Source organism: Mastacembelus armatus, chromosome 17, assembly GCF_900324485.2.
Source record: "Mastacembelus armatus chromosome 17, fMasArm1.2, whole genome shotgun sequence".
Taxonomy (NCBI): Eukaryota; Metazoa; Chordata; class Actinopteri; order Synbranchiformes; family Mastacembelidae; genus Mastacembelus; species Mastacembelus armatus.
In genome coordinates this window covers 13,383,902-13,400,152 of record NC_046649.1, presented here as the reverse complement: position 1 = coordinate 13,400,152, position 16,251 = coordinate 13,383,902, and the positions used below count along the sequence as shown (strand labels likewise).

At 39.0% G+C, this 16,251-nt stretch overlaps 3 protein-coding genes across 3 annotated transcripts; all 3 read left to right on the top strand.

Moving 5' to 3' along the window:
• The first annotated feature begins 346 nt into the window (after nt 1-346).
• Nucleotides 347-2,087, top strand: mrps14 (mitochondrial ribosomal protein S14). The gene is made up of 3 exons (XM_026313857.1): nt 347-433; nt 841-1,005; nt 1,459-2,087. Exons 1-3 carry the CDS (start codon nt 365-367, stop codon nt 1,639-1,641), a joined length of 417 nt encoding a protein of 138 aa, XP_026169642.1. The 5' UTR covers nt 347-364; the 3' UTR covers nt 1,642-2,087.
• Nucleotides 2,088-2,578: 491 nt separating this feature from the next.
• Nucleotides 2,579-5,069, top strand: cacybp (calcyclin binding protein). Its single transcript, XM_026314666.1, has 6 exons — nt 2,579-2,717; nt 3,321-3,531; nt 3,632-3,728; nt 3,842-3,941; nt 4,187-4,281; nt 4,674-5,069. The coding sequence occupies exons 1-6, from the start codon at nt 2,700-2,702 to the stop codon at nt 4,834-4,836; spliced, it is 684 nt and encodes a 227-aa protein (XP_026170451.1). The 5' UTR covers nt 2,579-2,699; the 3' UTR covers nt 4,837-5,069.
• Nucleotides 5,070-6,728: 1,659 nt separating this feature from the next.
• On the top strand, nt 6,729-15,548 carry plk3 (polo-like kinase 3 (Drosophila)). The gene is made up of 15 exons (XM_026314119.1): nt 6,729-7,075; nt 8,012-8,119; nt 8,251-8,367; nt 8,637-8,766; nt 8,891-8,978; nt 9,474-9,569; nt 9,758-9,956; nt 10,133-10,259; nt 10,538-10,653; nt 11,949-12,069; nt 12,162-12,248; nt 12,608-12,770; nt 13,050-13,179; nt 13,336-13,446; nt 13,624-15,548. The coding sequence occupies exons 1-15, from the start codon at nt 6,854-6,856 to the stop codon at nt 13,819-13,821; spliced, it is 2,013 nt and encodes a 670-aa protein (XP_026169904.1). The 5' UTR covers nt 6,729-6,853; the 3' UTR covers nt 13,822-15,548.
• Nucleotides 15,549-16,251: the final 703 nt, after the last annotated feature.

Here is a 16,251-nt window from a genome sequence, read left to right as displayed (position 1 = left end):
AGTAAATTTCCCCGCTGTGGTACAAATAAAGGTTATCTTATAACGTTATATGTAGGCCATTCGAAAAGAATAAGCTTGTTAATGGAAAGAATACTCTCTTAACCAGCAAACACTTTTGAGAAGCCCCTAACAGAGTTCATAATAGAGTCTCTGCTAGCAGTTCGCCAGGTCACGCCCACTCGGGCTTTGCAATATATTGTTATACATATGTTTAGTGTACACTTTCTATTTTGTTAATAGTTAATCATCCTCTCATGTAAAATCTATCTAATCCATTTTTGTTTTTACACTCCTGGTCAACAGGTGGCGATATTTGTGGTCCTCCATCTTTCTTCGGTGGCTTTTGCGCAACGTATCATTCAATATGGCAGCCCATAGGATTGCATGTTTAGGGTTGAATGTCCTTTATACCACCGCCTGTGCCCCAAAGCAGGTATGTTAATGTTATATTGTATTTTGTTTGAAGTGTTTTTATTAAAATTGCATCGCATATCTTTAGCAGAAGGATAGAGAAAGTAACGTCGACGCTGTTATCGGTCTAACTGCTTGATTTCTCACAACTTCGCAGCTAATGCTAATTAGCCTGTTAAGACAAAAACGCATTTTATATTATTAGATATTTCAGCTTTTCTGCCAGTTGGTACTGTACTCCCATTACTCCTATGTACATATATGCAGACGTGTTAGTTTTCCATCTACCAACTTCAAAAAGGCTTTAAGGGCAGTGTACAATATTTAGCTGCTTATAGAACATACTTCTTTGTAGCTATTCACTCAATGTGGTGCAAAGTACATGATGTTAGCTGTCAATCAGTGACAACAGCTGAACATTGTGTGCAGGTCCTGCGGAGTTGCTGGGGGGCTGTGGAGCAGGTGAGGGGTTATTATGTTGACTGGAGGATGCTGAGGGATGTCAAGAGAAGACAGATGGCCTTTGACTATGCTGATGAGAGGCTACGGATCAATGCACTGAGGAAAAACACCATCCTACCCAAGGATCTTCAGGTAAATGGCAATATTTCTATTTTCTCAGCTCCTATGAGGGACAAATCATATGGTACAGATACAGTCATTGTATGTGGAGGAAGGATATCTGAAACATCTGTGCAGTAACAAGTGGTTTAATAAGGGTGCTGTCATATTGTTGATTTTTGAGATGTTTCCTTGCTAATGTTACATTAAAATCCACATAGGTTTTTCTATGGTCAGTTGGAAAAGAATGCAGCTTACACATCTCAAAATAGCAAAAACTTTCTAAGCTTTTTAGCTCTCCTCATGTGTGTGAAAATAACCAGTGCGTGGAGTGTGTGAATATTTTTTTTTTTTTACAGGAGTACAACCAATAGAGGCAATTCTTAAAATTGTCAGAGTTGCCTTTAATGGTGATTATGGGTGACAAAAACCGGCATCCAGGATGTTACAAATTATTTTAAAGCCTGACTTTATTTTTATTTGCAGGAGGTGGCAGACAAAGAGATTGCAGCATTACCCAGAGACAGCTGCCCTGTGAGAATACGCAACAGGTGTGTGATGACATCCAGACCTCGGGGAGTGAAGCGGAGGTGGCGACTGAGCCGAATTGTCTTCCGTCACTTAGCTGATCACAATCAGATGTCTGGAATTCTGAGGGCAAGATGGTGATTGGGGTCTCGCTGGACAATACAGTCTGATTCAGTCATTAAAAATAGGCCGTTCTTGTGCTTACTAACAGACAGGCAGAACATCAGCTTTCAATACAGGCTCGTTTTGGCCATTTAGACTCGGGAATCTTCAGAGCTATTGACTATGACAATATCTATTAAATCCTGGAATTTATTAATGTTTAAAGTGAATTCATAGAGAGTCATACAGCACATTTTCAGTATTTAGTTTATGCTTTGGAGGATATTAAGATATCCTTTCAGATGATGTTCACATGATGTTTCCTGTTGTCAGCAAGTTGATTGTTTTTTATGTCTCTTTAAAATATGAAAAAGTGCATAATATTTAAAGAGAAAATGATAATATGAGTCCTCTGAGGTGGAAAAGTCTATGTGTAACTTACTGTACTCAGAAAGGGATGAATAAATATTATGATAAACCCTTTTCCTGAAGTGTCTTTCAAATTCATTCTGGAGAGTGAATGGCCCAAATGGCATGAAACTGTTTTTGCACCAGTTGATTTAACTTACTTTTATTCTGTTTAGTGAGCTTTATATTTAGTTAATTGATAAAATACGGATTCATTGCATTGCAGATGTAGGTTTTTACTTGTAGTGCCAAAAACCATTGCACAGTGCCACAGAAAATACTGTTTATGTTTTACTCAGACTAAGTTAGCTTAGAAGTGATGCTAGGTAACTGATAAAAGGTATGATCTCTGCATCTGGTCAAAATATTTTACATTGTATGGTCTCAAATAGTTTATATATATTATAATAAATACATATAATGGACTATTGAAAGACGTTATCTAGTGATAGGATTTATTTTTGTATTTAACGTTAAATAATAGGACGTTAACAGGAGATGGCGATAGTGAAGTTATATGAGGGTTGATAACCGCCAATATTCAAACAGAAGAAGAAGAAGAAGAAGAAGAAGAAGCAGAAGCAGGAACGTCATTCAATTGCTGCGCGAAAGTCAGTTTCAGATTCAGAAGTGAGGCTGTCAGTACATTTCTGCATCTAGCCAACCTAACTGTCAAAGACAAAGCCTAAATGGAGCTAACCGAACAGGTAAACAGCGGGTTTTAACTCAATTTGTACTCTGGCAGAGCAATACTGGGTTTTAATGATATTAACGAAAGTGGCAGAATCTGCATAATTCCATTGAGAGAAATGCTACACAGTTTAGCTATCACATTTAGCTAAATTACGTAGCTCACTAAAGCAGTAAAGTGATGTCTTTTATTTCTATTTGCGGTATGTACATTTTGAATAAACCTGAATGCGTGTTTGTTAAAGATGATAGCATTCCTTAGTCGTGCGTGACAGCGCTTATCAGTAAATAGCCAACTGGCTAGCAGTGCGCTAGCTTTGACTGGAGTTTACCAGAACGTTCTAGCAACAGCATGTTAACATTGCTAATGCTAACGTTAGCCCACACCGAAATGCAAATAATTAGTCAACACATACACAAACACGTGTTAATGATGTGTAACCATAGCATCGGGTTGAAACTGGAGGCATTTAGAGTGTATCTACAACCTCGGTTATTTTTTAGCTTTTTATATTATCATGTAGTTCTGCAGTCATACTCTTGTCTGCTCAAGATTAACGTTACCCAGTCTCTTCTCAGAAACCCCACGTTTCAGTGGTCTTATTGTTATCCCAATCCAGATCAACCAGTTGGAGGTAGACTTGCTGGAGCTGGGGTTGCTCTTGGAGAAGTCAGAGAGGAAAAGAGTGCAGGAACTGCTGAAACAGGAGCAGAAAAAGGTGGAGAAAGAACTTGCAGTCAAGCGACAACAGAAGGAACAACAGGCCAAGAGAGAGGCAGACCCCTCTGCAGCCTCTAAAGCAGCATACACAGTCAAGATCACCAACTATGGTATGGTGGCTTTCTTTTGGATGTCAATCAGTCATGTGTGATTTTATAGGAGCTGAAAGTGTGTTTGAAAGCTGTTCACACTTGTGCATCTTCCATGCAGCTTGGGACCAGTCAGAGAAATTTGTCAAAATTTATCTTACATTGAAGAACGTACACAAAATTCCATCAGAAAATGTGGAGGTCGACTTTACAGAAAGGTAATGTTATCTCTTGCTATACATGTGTATGTGTATTTAGTTGTGTACTGCTAACCATAAAATTTTATTTGCTGATTTTTTTTTTTTTTTTTTTTTTTTTTTTTTTTTTGCAGGTCATTTTCCGTGCTGGTAAAAGATCTAGATGGGAAAAACCCCCAGATGACAGTTCTCAATCTCTTACATCCAATTGATGAAAAAGACAGCTACAAAAAGGTGAATAAACATATACATCTATTTAAAGGGAGAGTTTATATTTGTTTAATGATGGGTGACATCAGATGTGTTTCGATGTGGGTCAGTAAGAACTGTGTAGTTACTGAAGGGCAGAAAGTAGACTGTAAATGAAATGTATGGCAACAATCGTTAATGTAATGATGTATTACATTGCATTTAAACCCTTGGTTTGATTTGCTAATTCCTGAATAAAATATTTGTGTGTCTTTGTCCTTCTGAAACAGATAAAAACAGACATGGTCCTAGTCATGTGCAAGAAGCAGACAGCAAAGAAGTGGGAGTGCCTTACCAAGGTGGAAAAACAGTCTAAAGAGAAAGAGTAAGTTAAAAAATAATAAATGTTTAATTTGAATTTAGCATTCTCAAATGAATTGATAAAATGTATTGCACAGCATAGATGCAAATATGTTATCAGTATTTAATGCTGCCTTGACAGTAGTTACATGAAGAATAACCTGAACCATGATTTTCTAAGCGTTTGAAACTTGACTAATTTTAACATCTGTATTTGACCACTGATGATAACAGCACTCCCTTTGAGGGATGCAGTAGTTTGCACATTGAAGTGCAGTGTCAGATCTGTTCAGAAGATGTCACTGTTTATTAGACAGTGATTGCACATAACTTGGATGCACACACACAATAATAATTCCAACAATTCAGAGAAATATGTTTACACCCTCGTAATATTTTCCTGCTTCTTCACATCAGTAAACCCAGTGTTGATGAGAATGCAGACCCCAGCGAGGGACTGATGAGTATGTTGAAGAAGATTTATGCAGAGGGAGATGATGAGATGAAGAGAACTATCAACAAGGCCTGGACGGAGTCCCAAGAGAAGAAACTACGAGGAGAAGACATGATGGACTTCTGAACTGTACACACTGCTTTGCCAAGGCAAGACCAAGTGAGATCTTCACTGGCTATTGCTGACATGACATGAATATTAAATGCTATGGATTGAAACTGAAGTCCACTATATCATAGTTTCACAAAATTAACACTTTAGTTTTACAACTCATAAATAAAATGGCAGGAATAGTCTTTAAGCCCTGGATGGCCTTATTTTGACACTGTTTTGAAAACCAGGCTGCTGATGTAATATTAGTCATCGGTCATAAAAGTAAACATTAATTAGTCAATTGATGCAGCCTACTGTTCACACACAAGAAATCGCATCATTTTAACACGTACAACATCTGAAGGACTGTGTTATTCAAGATAAATGTCTGTCACAGGTAAATAATTTGAATTGGACCATCACAATTGATAATGGTTAGTCACTTTTTAGTTGGTTAGTGATATTTTGAGCAGAACTCAGTGCAGCAAAGTGTACATTTGGACAAGTCTGTCTTATACGTCAGCAAAGACAACCACAACATGACAGCTCTTTTTTTTTTTTTTCTGTTTTTTTAAGTCTTCATATGAGCCTTTCATTTTTTGTCATGCAATAATTAGATCGTATCATAGCTACTCATTCATCTGTCCAGTGTAATGATTGAGAATACTGCATGGGTGTTTGAGGTTGTAATACATCTTACTGTTGCATAGTGTAATGCTCAGCCTTTAATCCCTTTATGTGGTTTGTGTTGAACAGTTTTCTATAAGTTCTTTTTTTTGGAACCACTGTTCATGTTGTAATTTCCCCTGCACTATTTGTGAATATGTAAAAACATATGTTTTGCTTGTATTGGTTATTTTATTTGGCATTTGGCATAATCTTAACATGCATTGTTGCCTACTCAGGTTGATTTTGCCGTTGTCATAAATAAAGGTCTTGAACCGAGTCCTGTCTCTTTTAGTCTTCTTATTTTGGATTTTGTCAACAGTATCTGACAGATGGGATTCTGTTTTTTTTTCACACCATTTATTTTTTTAAAATATTTAATAGACATGACTGGCTACACCAGGCACACTTTTACTGTATCACTATGTAGTGTTTGATTTTTGAGTAATCATAATTTACCTGTGCCAGCATATAAATATGGCTGGCTGCTTGCCTGCAGAATCCTGTACAAACTGTACAAGTACTTTGCCATCTTTGATGGTAATCATTGAAATATGTATCAAGATTATGAATGGTTCAGGTACTAATTGATCAAAATTGAGTCAGAATATTAATTTGATGCAGTATACCTTTGAGCAGTTAATGGTTGTTTCCTGTTATAGACAGTTCCAGTTAGTATTTAGACCAATGAAGAAAAGGATTTAAAATAATGTACACAAATCCTGCACATTATATTGTAAATCATTAAATAGTCTGTTGTCCTGTAGAGCACAGAAAATTGAGCTGCACATTTTGTCCACCAGGAGGCAGCTGTGAACAGTCTAGAATAGCTACTATATTTACTTGCATTTCTCGACATAAATAAAATAAAGCAAAAGAGCCCGGATTTATCTACGGAAATGATATAAAATGAGAATATATATATATATATGTATATATATATATACATATATATATATATATATATAATTTATATATATACCCCCTCTGCAGCACCTCACAGGAATGCATGTGTTGCATTCACTAAACTATAGATCTAATATCTCAGACACTGGAAAAGGACTGTCTGTGTGACTTAGACCGAATCTTTTCCCCTGAGCTGTTTCATTCACATTTTTCTTAGGTACATTCCAGATACATTTTTGATTGTGACTCTGAACAAATGGTCTGGACTTTCTTCACCCGTGTGCCACCTCCTCCCCGCCCCCAGCTCCGTGACGTCGCCGCTCGCTTATATAGAGCAGAGCGAGCCGAGCCCAACCACTCCAGATGGATAGAGTTGGACGGATTGTTACTCATCAGACCAACTACTGAGACAAAAATAAGTGAAACGGATATATTCATAAATCTGTATAGACAGTTAAAATTATTACAACTGCGTTAAATGGAAAGGCCTACTGGTTGTTTCACTGCGGCGCAGCGTATTTCGTGCCACACGATGAATGCGGATCTATTTAAGTCTTTTCCGGAGCGTGGACCCCAACAGTCCTCAGCCCCGGTGAAAACCAGCAGGAATAAACCCGAACAAACAAGACCAGAGCTGGCCCAGGTGGTGACAGACTCCAAGACGGGCAGATCCTACAGTAAAGGGAAGCTTTTGGGAAAGGTACGGTTTCATTTTACATGTGCTTGTATTGCTTCACCATCGGAATCGCTTATCAGGCGAGGATCTGATTAGGTATCGGTGTTTTATGAATCACTGTTTTAAGGAAACTGACGATGATTCAGAATCCATCAGCTATTTTCCAGGTGTGTTACTGGCAGTATGGGATGACCTCGTGGTGCTGGACGCGTTCCTCAATGAATCAGGCTCAAGGTGTGCCCGGCTCCTGAGCGCACACATGATTGGCACCCCCCCCCCCTTTATGAAAGCGCAGGAATTACTGTTTACACGTAGCGTTGCATCATAATGGCTCACTAGACGACTTTTACTGTGAAAATCCATCCGTCTGGCTCTGCTATTGTCCCTCACAGTGATGTTTGATTGTTGACGCCGTGTGTGCGGTGTATGAATGGACTGTATCAACATGTTGCCTGTCATAGATATGCTGCGACGGGCAGACAGCCAGGTTTTTTTTTTTTTCTTCTTCTTCTTCGTCCGCTGCTTGCCGCAGAGCTGGAAACGTCTCCGTCAGTTTCACGGTTAATGAATGCAACAGCCTGCTCTCCCTCATCCCTCATGTCCTCAGTCATTTCATCTTGACCGCATCGAGTAAAACGCATGAATAAAATGCAGCAAACGCGGTGAACGTCGGTTTGAGAGGCTGATGGCTGCATGCGAGGCACTAAATGATGCTGATTAACTTGATTGTACAACGATGCATCTGAAAAGAGTCAACCCCGTTTTCACTGTATTGAGTTCTGGATGTTCTCTGTTTTACTGACCCCCCCCCACGCTTCTCATTAGAACTGAGGGAATCACTGCTGAATAATTTTGACATTGATCCTTCAGTCGAAGGCTGCCACTGAGGCAGCTTGTTTATGGCCATTGCAGGTTTTCAACCTGCTGCGTTAACTGATCATGCTGCTTGTCTTCCCAAAGGGTGGTTTTGCAAGATGCTACGAGATGACAGACCTCTCCAACAACAAAATGTATGCTGTGAAGGTGATTCCACAGAGCAGGGTGTCCAAGCCACACCAGAGGGACAAGGTACATCACCATGCTCAGTGTTTTCAGTGCGTCTAGCAGACGCAGTCTCTTTAAATACCCCAGTATCAATATCTGGCTTGTGATAGAATTGAAATACTGCCAGGAACTGATTGATTGTAAACATTTGACAGATTATGAACGAGATCGAGCTGCACAAAACCCTGTCGCACAAGCATGTGGTGAAATTCTCTCATCATTTCGAAGATCAGGAAAACATCTACATATTCCTTGAGCTTTGCAGTCGGAAGGTGAGATTTCAGAATTCTCTAGAACTGTCTGCTCAGCTTGTGATCTGCTTGCAGCTCGCCTTGTGTTGCTGTACAGTGATGAAAGAGAAGTAAAGCAGAATACAATCACAGGTTTATTTTATTTTATTTTTTTGTTTGTTTTACAGTGTTCATATCTTACAGTCAGAACCTGATTTAGAGCATCATCTGATTGTACTGTGACCGTGTGTGATGCATGTGCAGCAGCGTTGTATGGATGCAGGATGTCAGTTCTCTCATTGTCTCTACAGTCCCTGGCACATATCTGGAAGGCAAGACACACACTCACAGAGCCAGAGGTGCGATATTACCTCAGACAGATCATATCTGGCCTGAAGTACCTCCACAGCAAGAACATCCTGCACAGAGATCTCAAACTAGGTATGTGAACATATGACTGAACATACAGATGCACACAGAAGCATCCCAGGAATCTGCTGTGACTTTGGGTAGACACATGGTATCTGTGGAATGCTGACTGGACAAATGTTTTTGTCCCTTTCAGGCAACTTCTTTGTCAATGAGAACATGGAGCTGCGGCTGGGGGACTTCGGTCTTGCTGCCAAGCTGGAGACAGCTGAACAGAGGAAAAAGTTAGAATTTTTCTTTTTTATTTGTATTTCATTAATTTGTTTATTTTTAATCTAAAGGAATTAGCCAAAAATGCCAAAGGGAAATTAGAAGTTGGAACAATTTCACTGCTAACCCTCATACACAAAATGTTGATTTTTGAAATCAAAATCATGCACAATACTTTGAGGGATATATACTGTAGCTGTCTATTACATCTTAGCGATTTCTAGGCTTGCATAATGCAGTCACATTCTTCCACCTACTACTTTCCCTCAGTAAGTACCCACTAAACCAGTTTCCAAGTGGCAGTTGAAAACTAGTGCTTAGATCAGAGTTTCACTACCTGTTTGACGTCTTCCTGTGGAATACCAGAAGAATGACTGTGGCAGGAAAAAATGCTTCAACCGCTACTTCCTTATCTGCATTAGACAGCTGCAAAACATTAAGTAGATGCATAAACTGTAGCATTAAATTCAACCTAAATGGTGTTTTCTTGTTTTCCCCTTTCCCCTCAGAACAATCTGTGGGACTCCCAACTACTTGGCCCCTGAGGTGCTCAACAGACAGGGACACGGCACAGAGTCTGATGTTTGGTCCCTCGGATGCGTTATGTGAGTTTTTTTTTTTTTTTTTTTTTTTTTTTTTTTTCTTCCCTCATTTATTTATTCAGTCATACAATGCTGTTTATGTATTTTGGAGAAACAGGTTTTGTTGCCATGTTAGATGGAAATGGCAGAAATGTGTTTATTTGTACTAAGTTTATTGTTGAACAGTGGTTGAATCGATTTCTTTTATTCAGGTACACTCTCATGTGTGGCAACCCTCCTTTTGAGACCCTTGACCTGAAAGAGACCTATAAGTGTATAAAGGAAGTTCGGTACAACCTGCCCTCCACGCTTTCCCCTGCTGCACAGAAACTCATCTCAGGCATCCTGCAGAAAAATCCCAGCGACAGACTGACACTAGATCAAATCCTCAACCATGAATTCTTCACCAAAGTATGCAAAACTCATGCCAATTTCCTCTGTTTGGTAAAATGAGAATCAAATGCTAATGCATGGGAATGTTGTTTTGATTATCATATTAGTACTTGATATACTGTGCTGTGGCGCTCACTCACTATGAGCTGTGTGCTCGCATCTTCCTCACCACCTTCTCTCTTCTCACCTTCTAGGGTTTCACTCCTGATAAGCTTCCCCCAAGTAGCTGTGTGATGGTGCCAGAGCTCCACCCCCCTAGCCCCGTCAAGAAATTCTTCACTAAAATGGCGAAGCGCTTCCTTGGCAAGAAGAAAACAAAAGGTAAACAGCATCATCATCACCACCACAGTCAAGAGGCTGACAGGCAACTAGATCATCCATTTTGCAAGTCACAGGGTTATTTACATATTTGTACCTTCCAACTCATTATGCTTCATATCCTGAGAACTGATGTTTGTGTCTGAACAAGTTTAAGAACCAACTTGTAATTCACTTTCAATTTTGCTTCAAGCATTTCCAAGAACTGCCGTCAGTATTTAAATGCACCTGTGTTTCAACATATCTGTTGTGACTACAATGCAAGAATTTTGTTTTTGCAGTGGAGAAGATTCCATGTGAAGAAAAAGATGACAAAGACATTTCCAAGCTTGTGTCTGGAATAGTTAAATGTTCCATCAACAGGCAGATCAGCTACAAGACCGTGGGACCCAATGAGGTAAATACATTTTTCTTTTTCTAAATTTGCAATAAAAAAAAGTTGGCCTTGTTTGCCTGAAACAGTCTATTAATCAAGTCTTATGACAGCTCTCAACTGAGAGAGCAGTACATATTTTATGGCAGACATCATCCTCTGCCTGATAGTAGCTTTACTTTTAGTTTTTGAAGCAAGCTTAAAGCCACACCTGCATGTTAAACAGAAACAAACTTAACAGCATTGCCATGGAAAAAGAGGACGTTATTAGGGAGAGCTGGCTTTTTTCCTTAATGTTCTTGCTAAAACCACCTTTGAAGATCATCTTAGACTGGCTGAATATGGGACAGCCCTATTATATGAATAATGGATTATGCTTTAATTATACAGGAGTCATCTTCTCACTTAAAGGGATTTAGAAGTTTTGTTTTTCTGACCATTTAGCATTGTTTATGCCAAGACTGCTGTATAGGGTTCTGTGCTGTCCCAGATGTCTCTTAGCTTGTCCACCAGTGAAAGTCCAAGGGGAAATGCAGCAGTTTGCTTGTAGCCATTAATATTTAGTGATGGACATTTCAATTTGTTGAGGAAACTGAAATACCTACCTGGCAAAAATCCATCCTGCTTTTTTCCACTAATTATTCCCCCCCTGCCACAGACTATATATATGAATTTTATAAATATTGTATAAAAATACATTAATTTTATAAAATATTTTGATTCATAACAGACTGTATGCCGCAACAGCAGGAAGCTCAGCTGGTCAATTCTTAATCACTTTGGTCAGGTTTTACCATTTATAGAAACTAGAAGGAGTTACATTGTTTGCTTTTTGGGGTGGACATTTCTTATCAGGTCAGCTCTGATGGAGAGTCTGTGCTAAGAATCGAGGTTGTAGGCAGGTGGTATGTAGTAGTAGTGTGTTCTATATATATTTCTGTTGACACAGTCACTAGAGGTTGTTAAAAATAACTTGTTTACATTTCAAGATGTGACATTTAGAAGCTACATATGTAACTTTTCACATGTTTACCAGCACACAGAAGGAAACTGTGGTTTAAAAAAAAAACACAAAAAAAAATACAGCCCCCCCCATGTCGTGTTAGTAAGATGCTAGTGCAGTTATAGTGGAAAAAATAGCATCATTGCTTTCTTTGTTTAAACCCACAAGGCACAAGCGACCCCTGCTTGTGCTGCTATTTTTAACTTTGTGGTTACTTTTTTTTTTTGCATGACATTTTTTTTCCAACCTCTGATCTTACTATCACTTTGCTCATATGATGAATATGGATTAAATCTTGTCTCTTATTGCTGCTTAGGTGCCATCTCCCACTGGTCAGCTAGTCAGCTCTGTGCCTCTGGAGCAGACTCCTGCTGAGGAGGAATCCAGGAAGTCCATCTCTCGCTCCTTCAAGGGCACCGTGGCCAGTAGCACTGAACGTAGGTTCCAGTGTTTTTGAATAGATGATGTGTTATGCCTTATTTTTGATTACAGGAGAATAAAATCTTTTGTTTATTTCTTTTCTCCTCAGCATGTGAGGATGTCCTGACACCTACAGCTGTTGCTGATGCAGCCATTAAAGTTCTCAGCAGTTGCCTGGTCACAATGCCTACAGAAGGTGTGTGCAAAGACAAGACTTCAACATTTTTTTTTTTTTTGTCTGTTTCAAACAATGTTTGGCAAATGAGATCATTGTCAATACACAGGATGGTAAATTGAAATGCAGAGTAGCATCTTTTAAATCTACACAAAAAAATTCCATGGCAGAAAAAAATACTGCTTCACTTAAATCATGATGTCCCATCCTTACTTTTATTTTTATTTCCTTGAATGATTCTGCATCATTCAGGTTTAATCTGCCAGAGATTTAGCTTGCCTCAGTCAGTATCTGCTGACTAGTAGTCCAGGACACATTTCAGATAATAGCTTTGTTGATGATATTAGTTCCATAACCCATAACATTTGTTCTCTCTCCAGCTACCAGAAACCCACCCTGTTTGTCCAGGCCACAGTCCTTCCTGTGGGTGACTAAATGGGTCGACTACTCAAACAAATATGGATTTGGCTACCAACTGTCGGACCAAAGCATTGGTGTGCTCTTCAATGAGGGAACACACTTCAACCTTTGTGACCAACGCAGGTAAGTACCTTAAGAGGTCCAATATTTACTTTAGGTGTCATGTACACATTTGCATTGTACATACAACTTGTTGACTTATTATACAATGAGCTGTCTGTCAAGGAAACTGGTGATATAATATTGTATGTGTTAGCAATTTCCACATACCCAAAGTAGTCATTTCTGATCAGATTATTTTTTTCTATTCATTTTAATTCTTTGTCAAACAATTAAAGTGTGTGTGTGTGTGTGTATATATGTGTATATATATATATATATATTTTTTTCTTTTAAAAACAGGACCGTACACTACTGCTTGACCAACAGCAAACACTTCAGTTTCCCTGCAACATCTTTACCTGAGCACCTTCGAGGCCAGAAACAAATTGTAGAACTAATGGCTAACTACATGGAGCAGAACCTCATGGAGGTATGAGCTGGTGGGCTACTAAATCATAGTATACATGTAATTTGAAAGTTAGTAAAAATTTTAAAGTTTATACCAGCAGATTTTTCAAAGCTGCTGAAGTATTTGGTGTTTAATCAAACCTGATGTGATCTAAATGATTTTCCCTGTCCTCCTCAGGGTGGAGATCTGCATTGTGAGGAGCATGTCTCTGGTGTTCCTCCTCTGCTGCTTCAGTGGGTGAAGACTGAGCATGCTCTTGTTATGCTCTTCAACAATGGCACTGTACAGGTTCGAAAATAATCACTAAATTCTATATTCACAATTCTAGTTAGTCAGTATATAGAAAGTAGTAGTGCCGCACTGTGCAATACAAAAAAGTTAGTCAGATGCCATTGACCCTTTTTAATAGTTGTATTGGATTATAGCCCCCTTTTTTCTGACACCCATGCTCTGTTTGCCTTCCAGGTTAACTTCTACACAGACCACACCAAGATCATCCTTTGCAAGTCATCTGATGACTCGTACCTGCTCACCTACATCAGTCGGGAACGTGTCTCATACACTTACCTCCTCAGCATGCTGAATGAGATGGGCTGCACCTCTGAGCTACGACACCGGCTCCGATATGTGGTCCAGCTGCTCCAACACCACACTGATGCCTGAGAGCACAGCTAAGTGCCTACCAGGCTGCCTGAGTAGCAGATGCCTTACAGGCAACCTGACTGGTTGACACCTTTTCATAGGCGTCCTGACTGGTTGATATAATTTCTTAAGGCAGTGCCAGTAAGGGTTGACTGATGGAGTGCTGCTCACATTCTCTGAGCAATGCTCTTGTCTGGACTTGTGCTTAGGCAGGTCCTTATCAAACTGATTAACCTTGATACGCATCACACAGTCAGGAAGTTGCGCATCTGCCTCAAGGGTTTGTGCCTGCTCAGCTTATGCCTCAGAGGTATCCACCTGGAAGGTAATGCTTGGATCCCTCACTGGCCTAAATGAACACCTAAACTCCAAATTATTCTCCCTCCCTCACTCAAAACCACTGCTTAATGGCTGGATCTTTAAAAGCCACTAACTGACCTTGCAGCTTTCAGCTTTCCCCAATAGCAGATAGCCCAACCATGATTTCTCAAATGTACCTAAACACTAAAATTGTCTTATTTGCTTGGAATGGAAGAAGGATAATCTTGTAGCTGGAATGCTTTCAGGCTCCTGGAAGTATTTTAACAGCAAGATTATTTACACTGTTGACTTTCACTGGACCTGGGATCTTACAGCTGAGATGCTTTCGGAAGAAGTGTGGTTTGATTGACAAGACCCTCCTACCCTCAATTGGTTTCAGACCTCCTTCAACTATGGTGCACGCGTTCATTTTGTTTTTTCTCCCCCTCAAAAAAAAAAATTATGTATGAACCAACTATAGGATCACACTACGATCTTGACCTCACATGCACACTTCTGGTCTTATTTGATGACTGCGATGTTAGTCTGTGCTTCTTATGCTCCAACATCACTTGTCCTTTTTTTTGTTAGATGATTACAAATAAACAAAATTCACTGACATGGTACACTGCAAACTAGAGGGGCTATGGGAGCAACACAATTTTGCACTTTTTTCTTTTTTTGGTAAATTCATGTGGATAGAGAAACATTTTACTACCACTTGTTATGTTTTATTTGTTTTTAACTACTTACCAAAAGGCATTTTCTTTGTTAGTTTTTAAAAACAATTCAGTTTTAACTTTACATACTGGTAGGTGTATGTGAATGTTCCACGTCTGCTGGTAAACAAAACTGTTTGTTGGAATATGAGGGTAGGGGTGGGGGGGGGATAAAAGTGCCTTTCTGAGGGATGTCTGTATAGTGCAATAACAACCCTTTGTGAATGTCAAGGTGGATGCAAAAGCAATTCTGATGGGTTTTATGGGTGGGATTTACTTTTATACTTTGAGTCAAGTTTAAAAGTAAGTCCACTAGCACTACACTCTCACTACCTGGTATAAGCTTTTAGAACAGCTGGTATCATAAATATATATATATATCCCAGAAATATCTATTATGGGGTGGGGGGGAGAAAACCTTGTACTCTGCTGTACTGTAATCCTTACATTGCTTTCTTGACCCAGAGTTGTATCCTAAAAACTGTGACCTGGAATGCAAGTATTATGTACACATTTTCAAAGACCCATTGTGAAAGCCATCTGCAAATTCAGAAGTCTTTATTTTTTGGCACAAAATGTCCTGTTTATTTATTTTTTATTTATACATGTTTTTTTATTTATTGTGTAAATGTTACGGTGTTGACACAAGGAAATGTTCAATTCCGATCACCTTTTTGTATGTAATGTATTTGGGTTAAATGGGGACAAAAATAAAATTTATTGAAAGTATCTTAATTTGCCCTCATTTTTGCACATACAAAGATTCATGATTTTATTTTTCGAAGGCCTGAAGATAAATTTCATAGTGTTGTAAGGTGTTCACTAAATGTTAGCAGTGCATGTGATTGCATGAAAAGTGCACCTTCATGAAATGCCTCTCCCATAATACTGACAGTATTGCACTTCATGCATTTTGGTTGTTTACTGTTTGAGATGCAAAGTGTGGCAATACTGTCTGTTACACTTTGGCCAATAATAGCTCCTTATTCTTTTGGACACCAACATTACCTTCAGTTGTTTTCACATACATTTGAAATAATCATCTGAGATGTTACCTAAATCAAAAATTACCTGAAAAAACATGTATCATAAAATGGCAGCCTTGATAAGGCCTGTAAAGGGTAGTTGGACACTGTTCAGTGTGGGTTGATTTATACTTGGAATTTCAATGTGCACTTTGGGCCTGTCCCTTCACTTTTTGTTAAGCCTATTGAGTGGATGCCAGAAACATTTTTTATGGTATTTAAGTTCACTGTGGCTGACAACACACACTCCTTGTGCTCTGACAATAAATACAAATGTTAAGGATTGGTAATTGTCAGCATAGCGTTAAAGAAGTCTTGTAATATGTTGAGATATACTTTGACATCCTGACAAATGTGCCAGTTGTGTTGGCAAGAACAAACATTGATACATTTATACATACATTAAA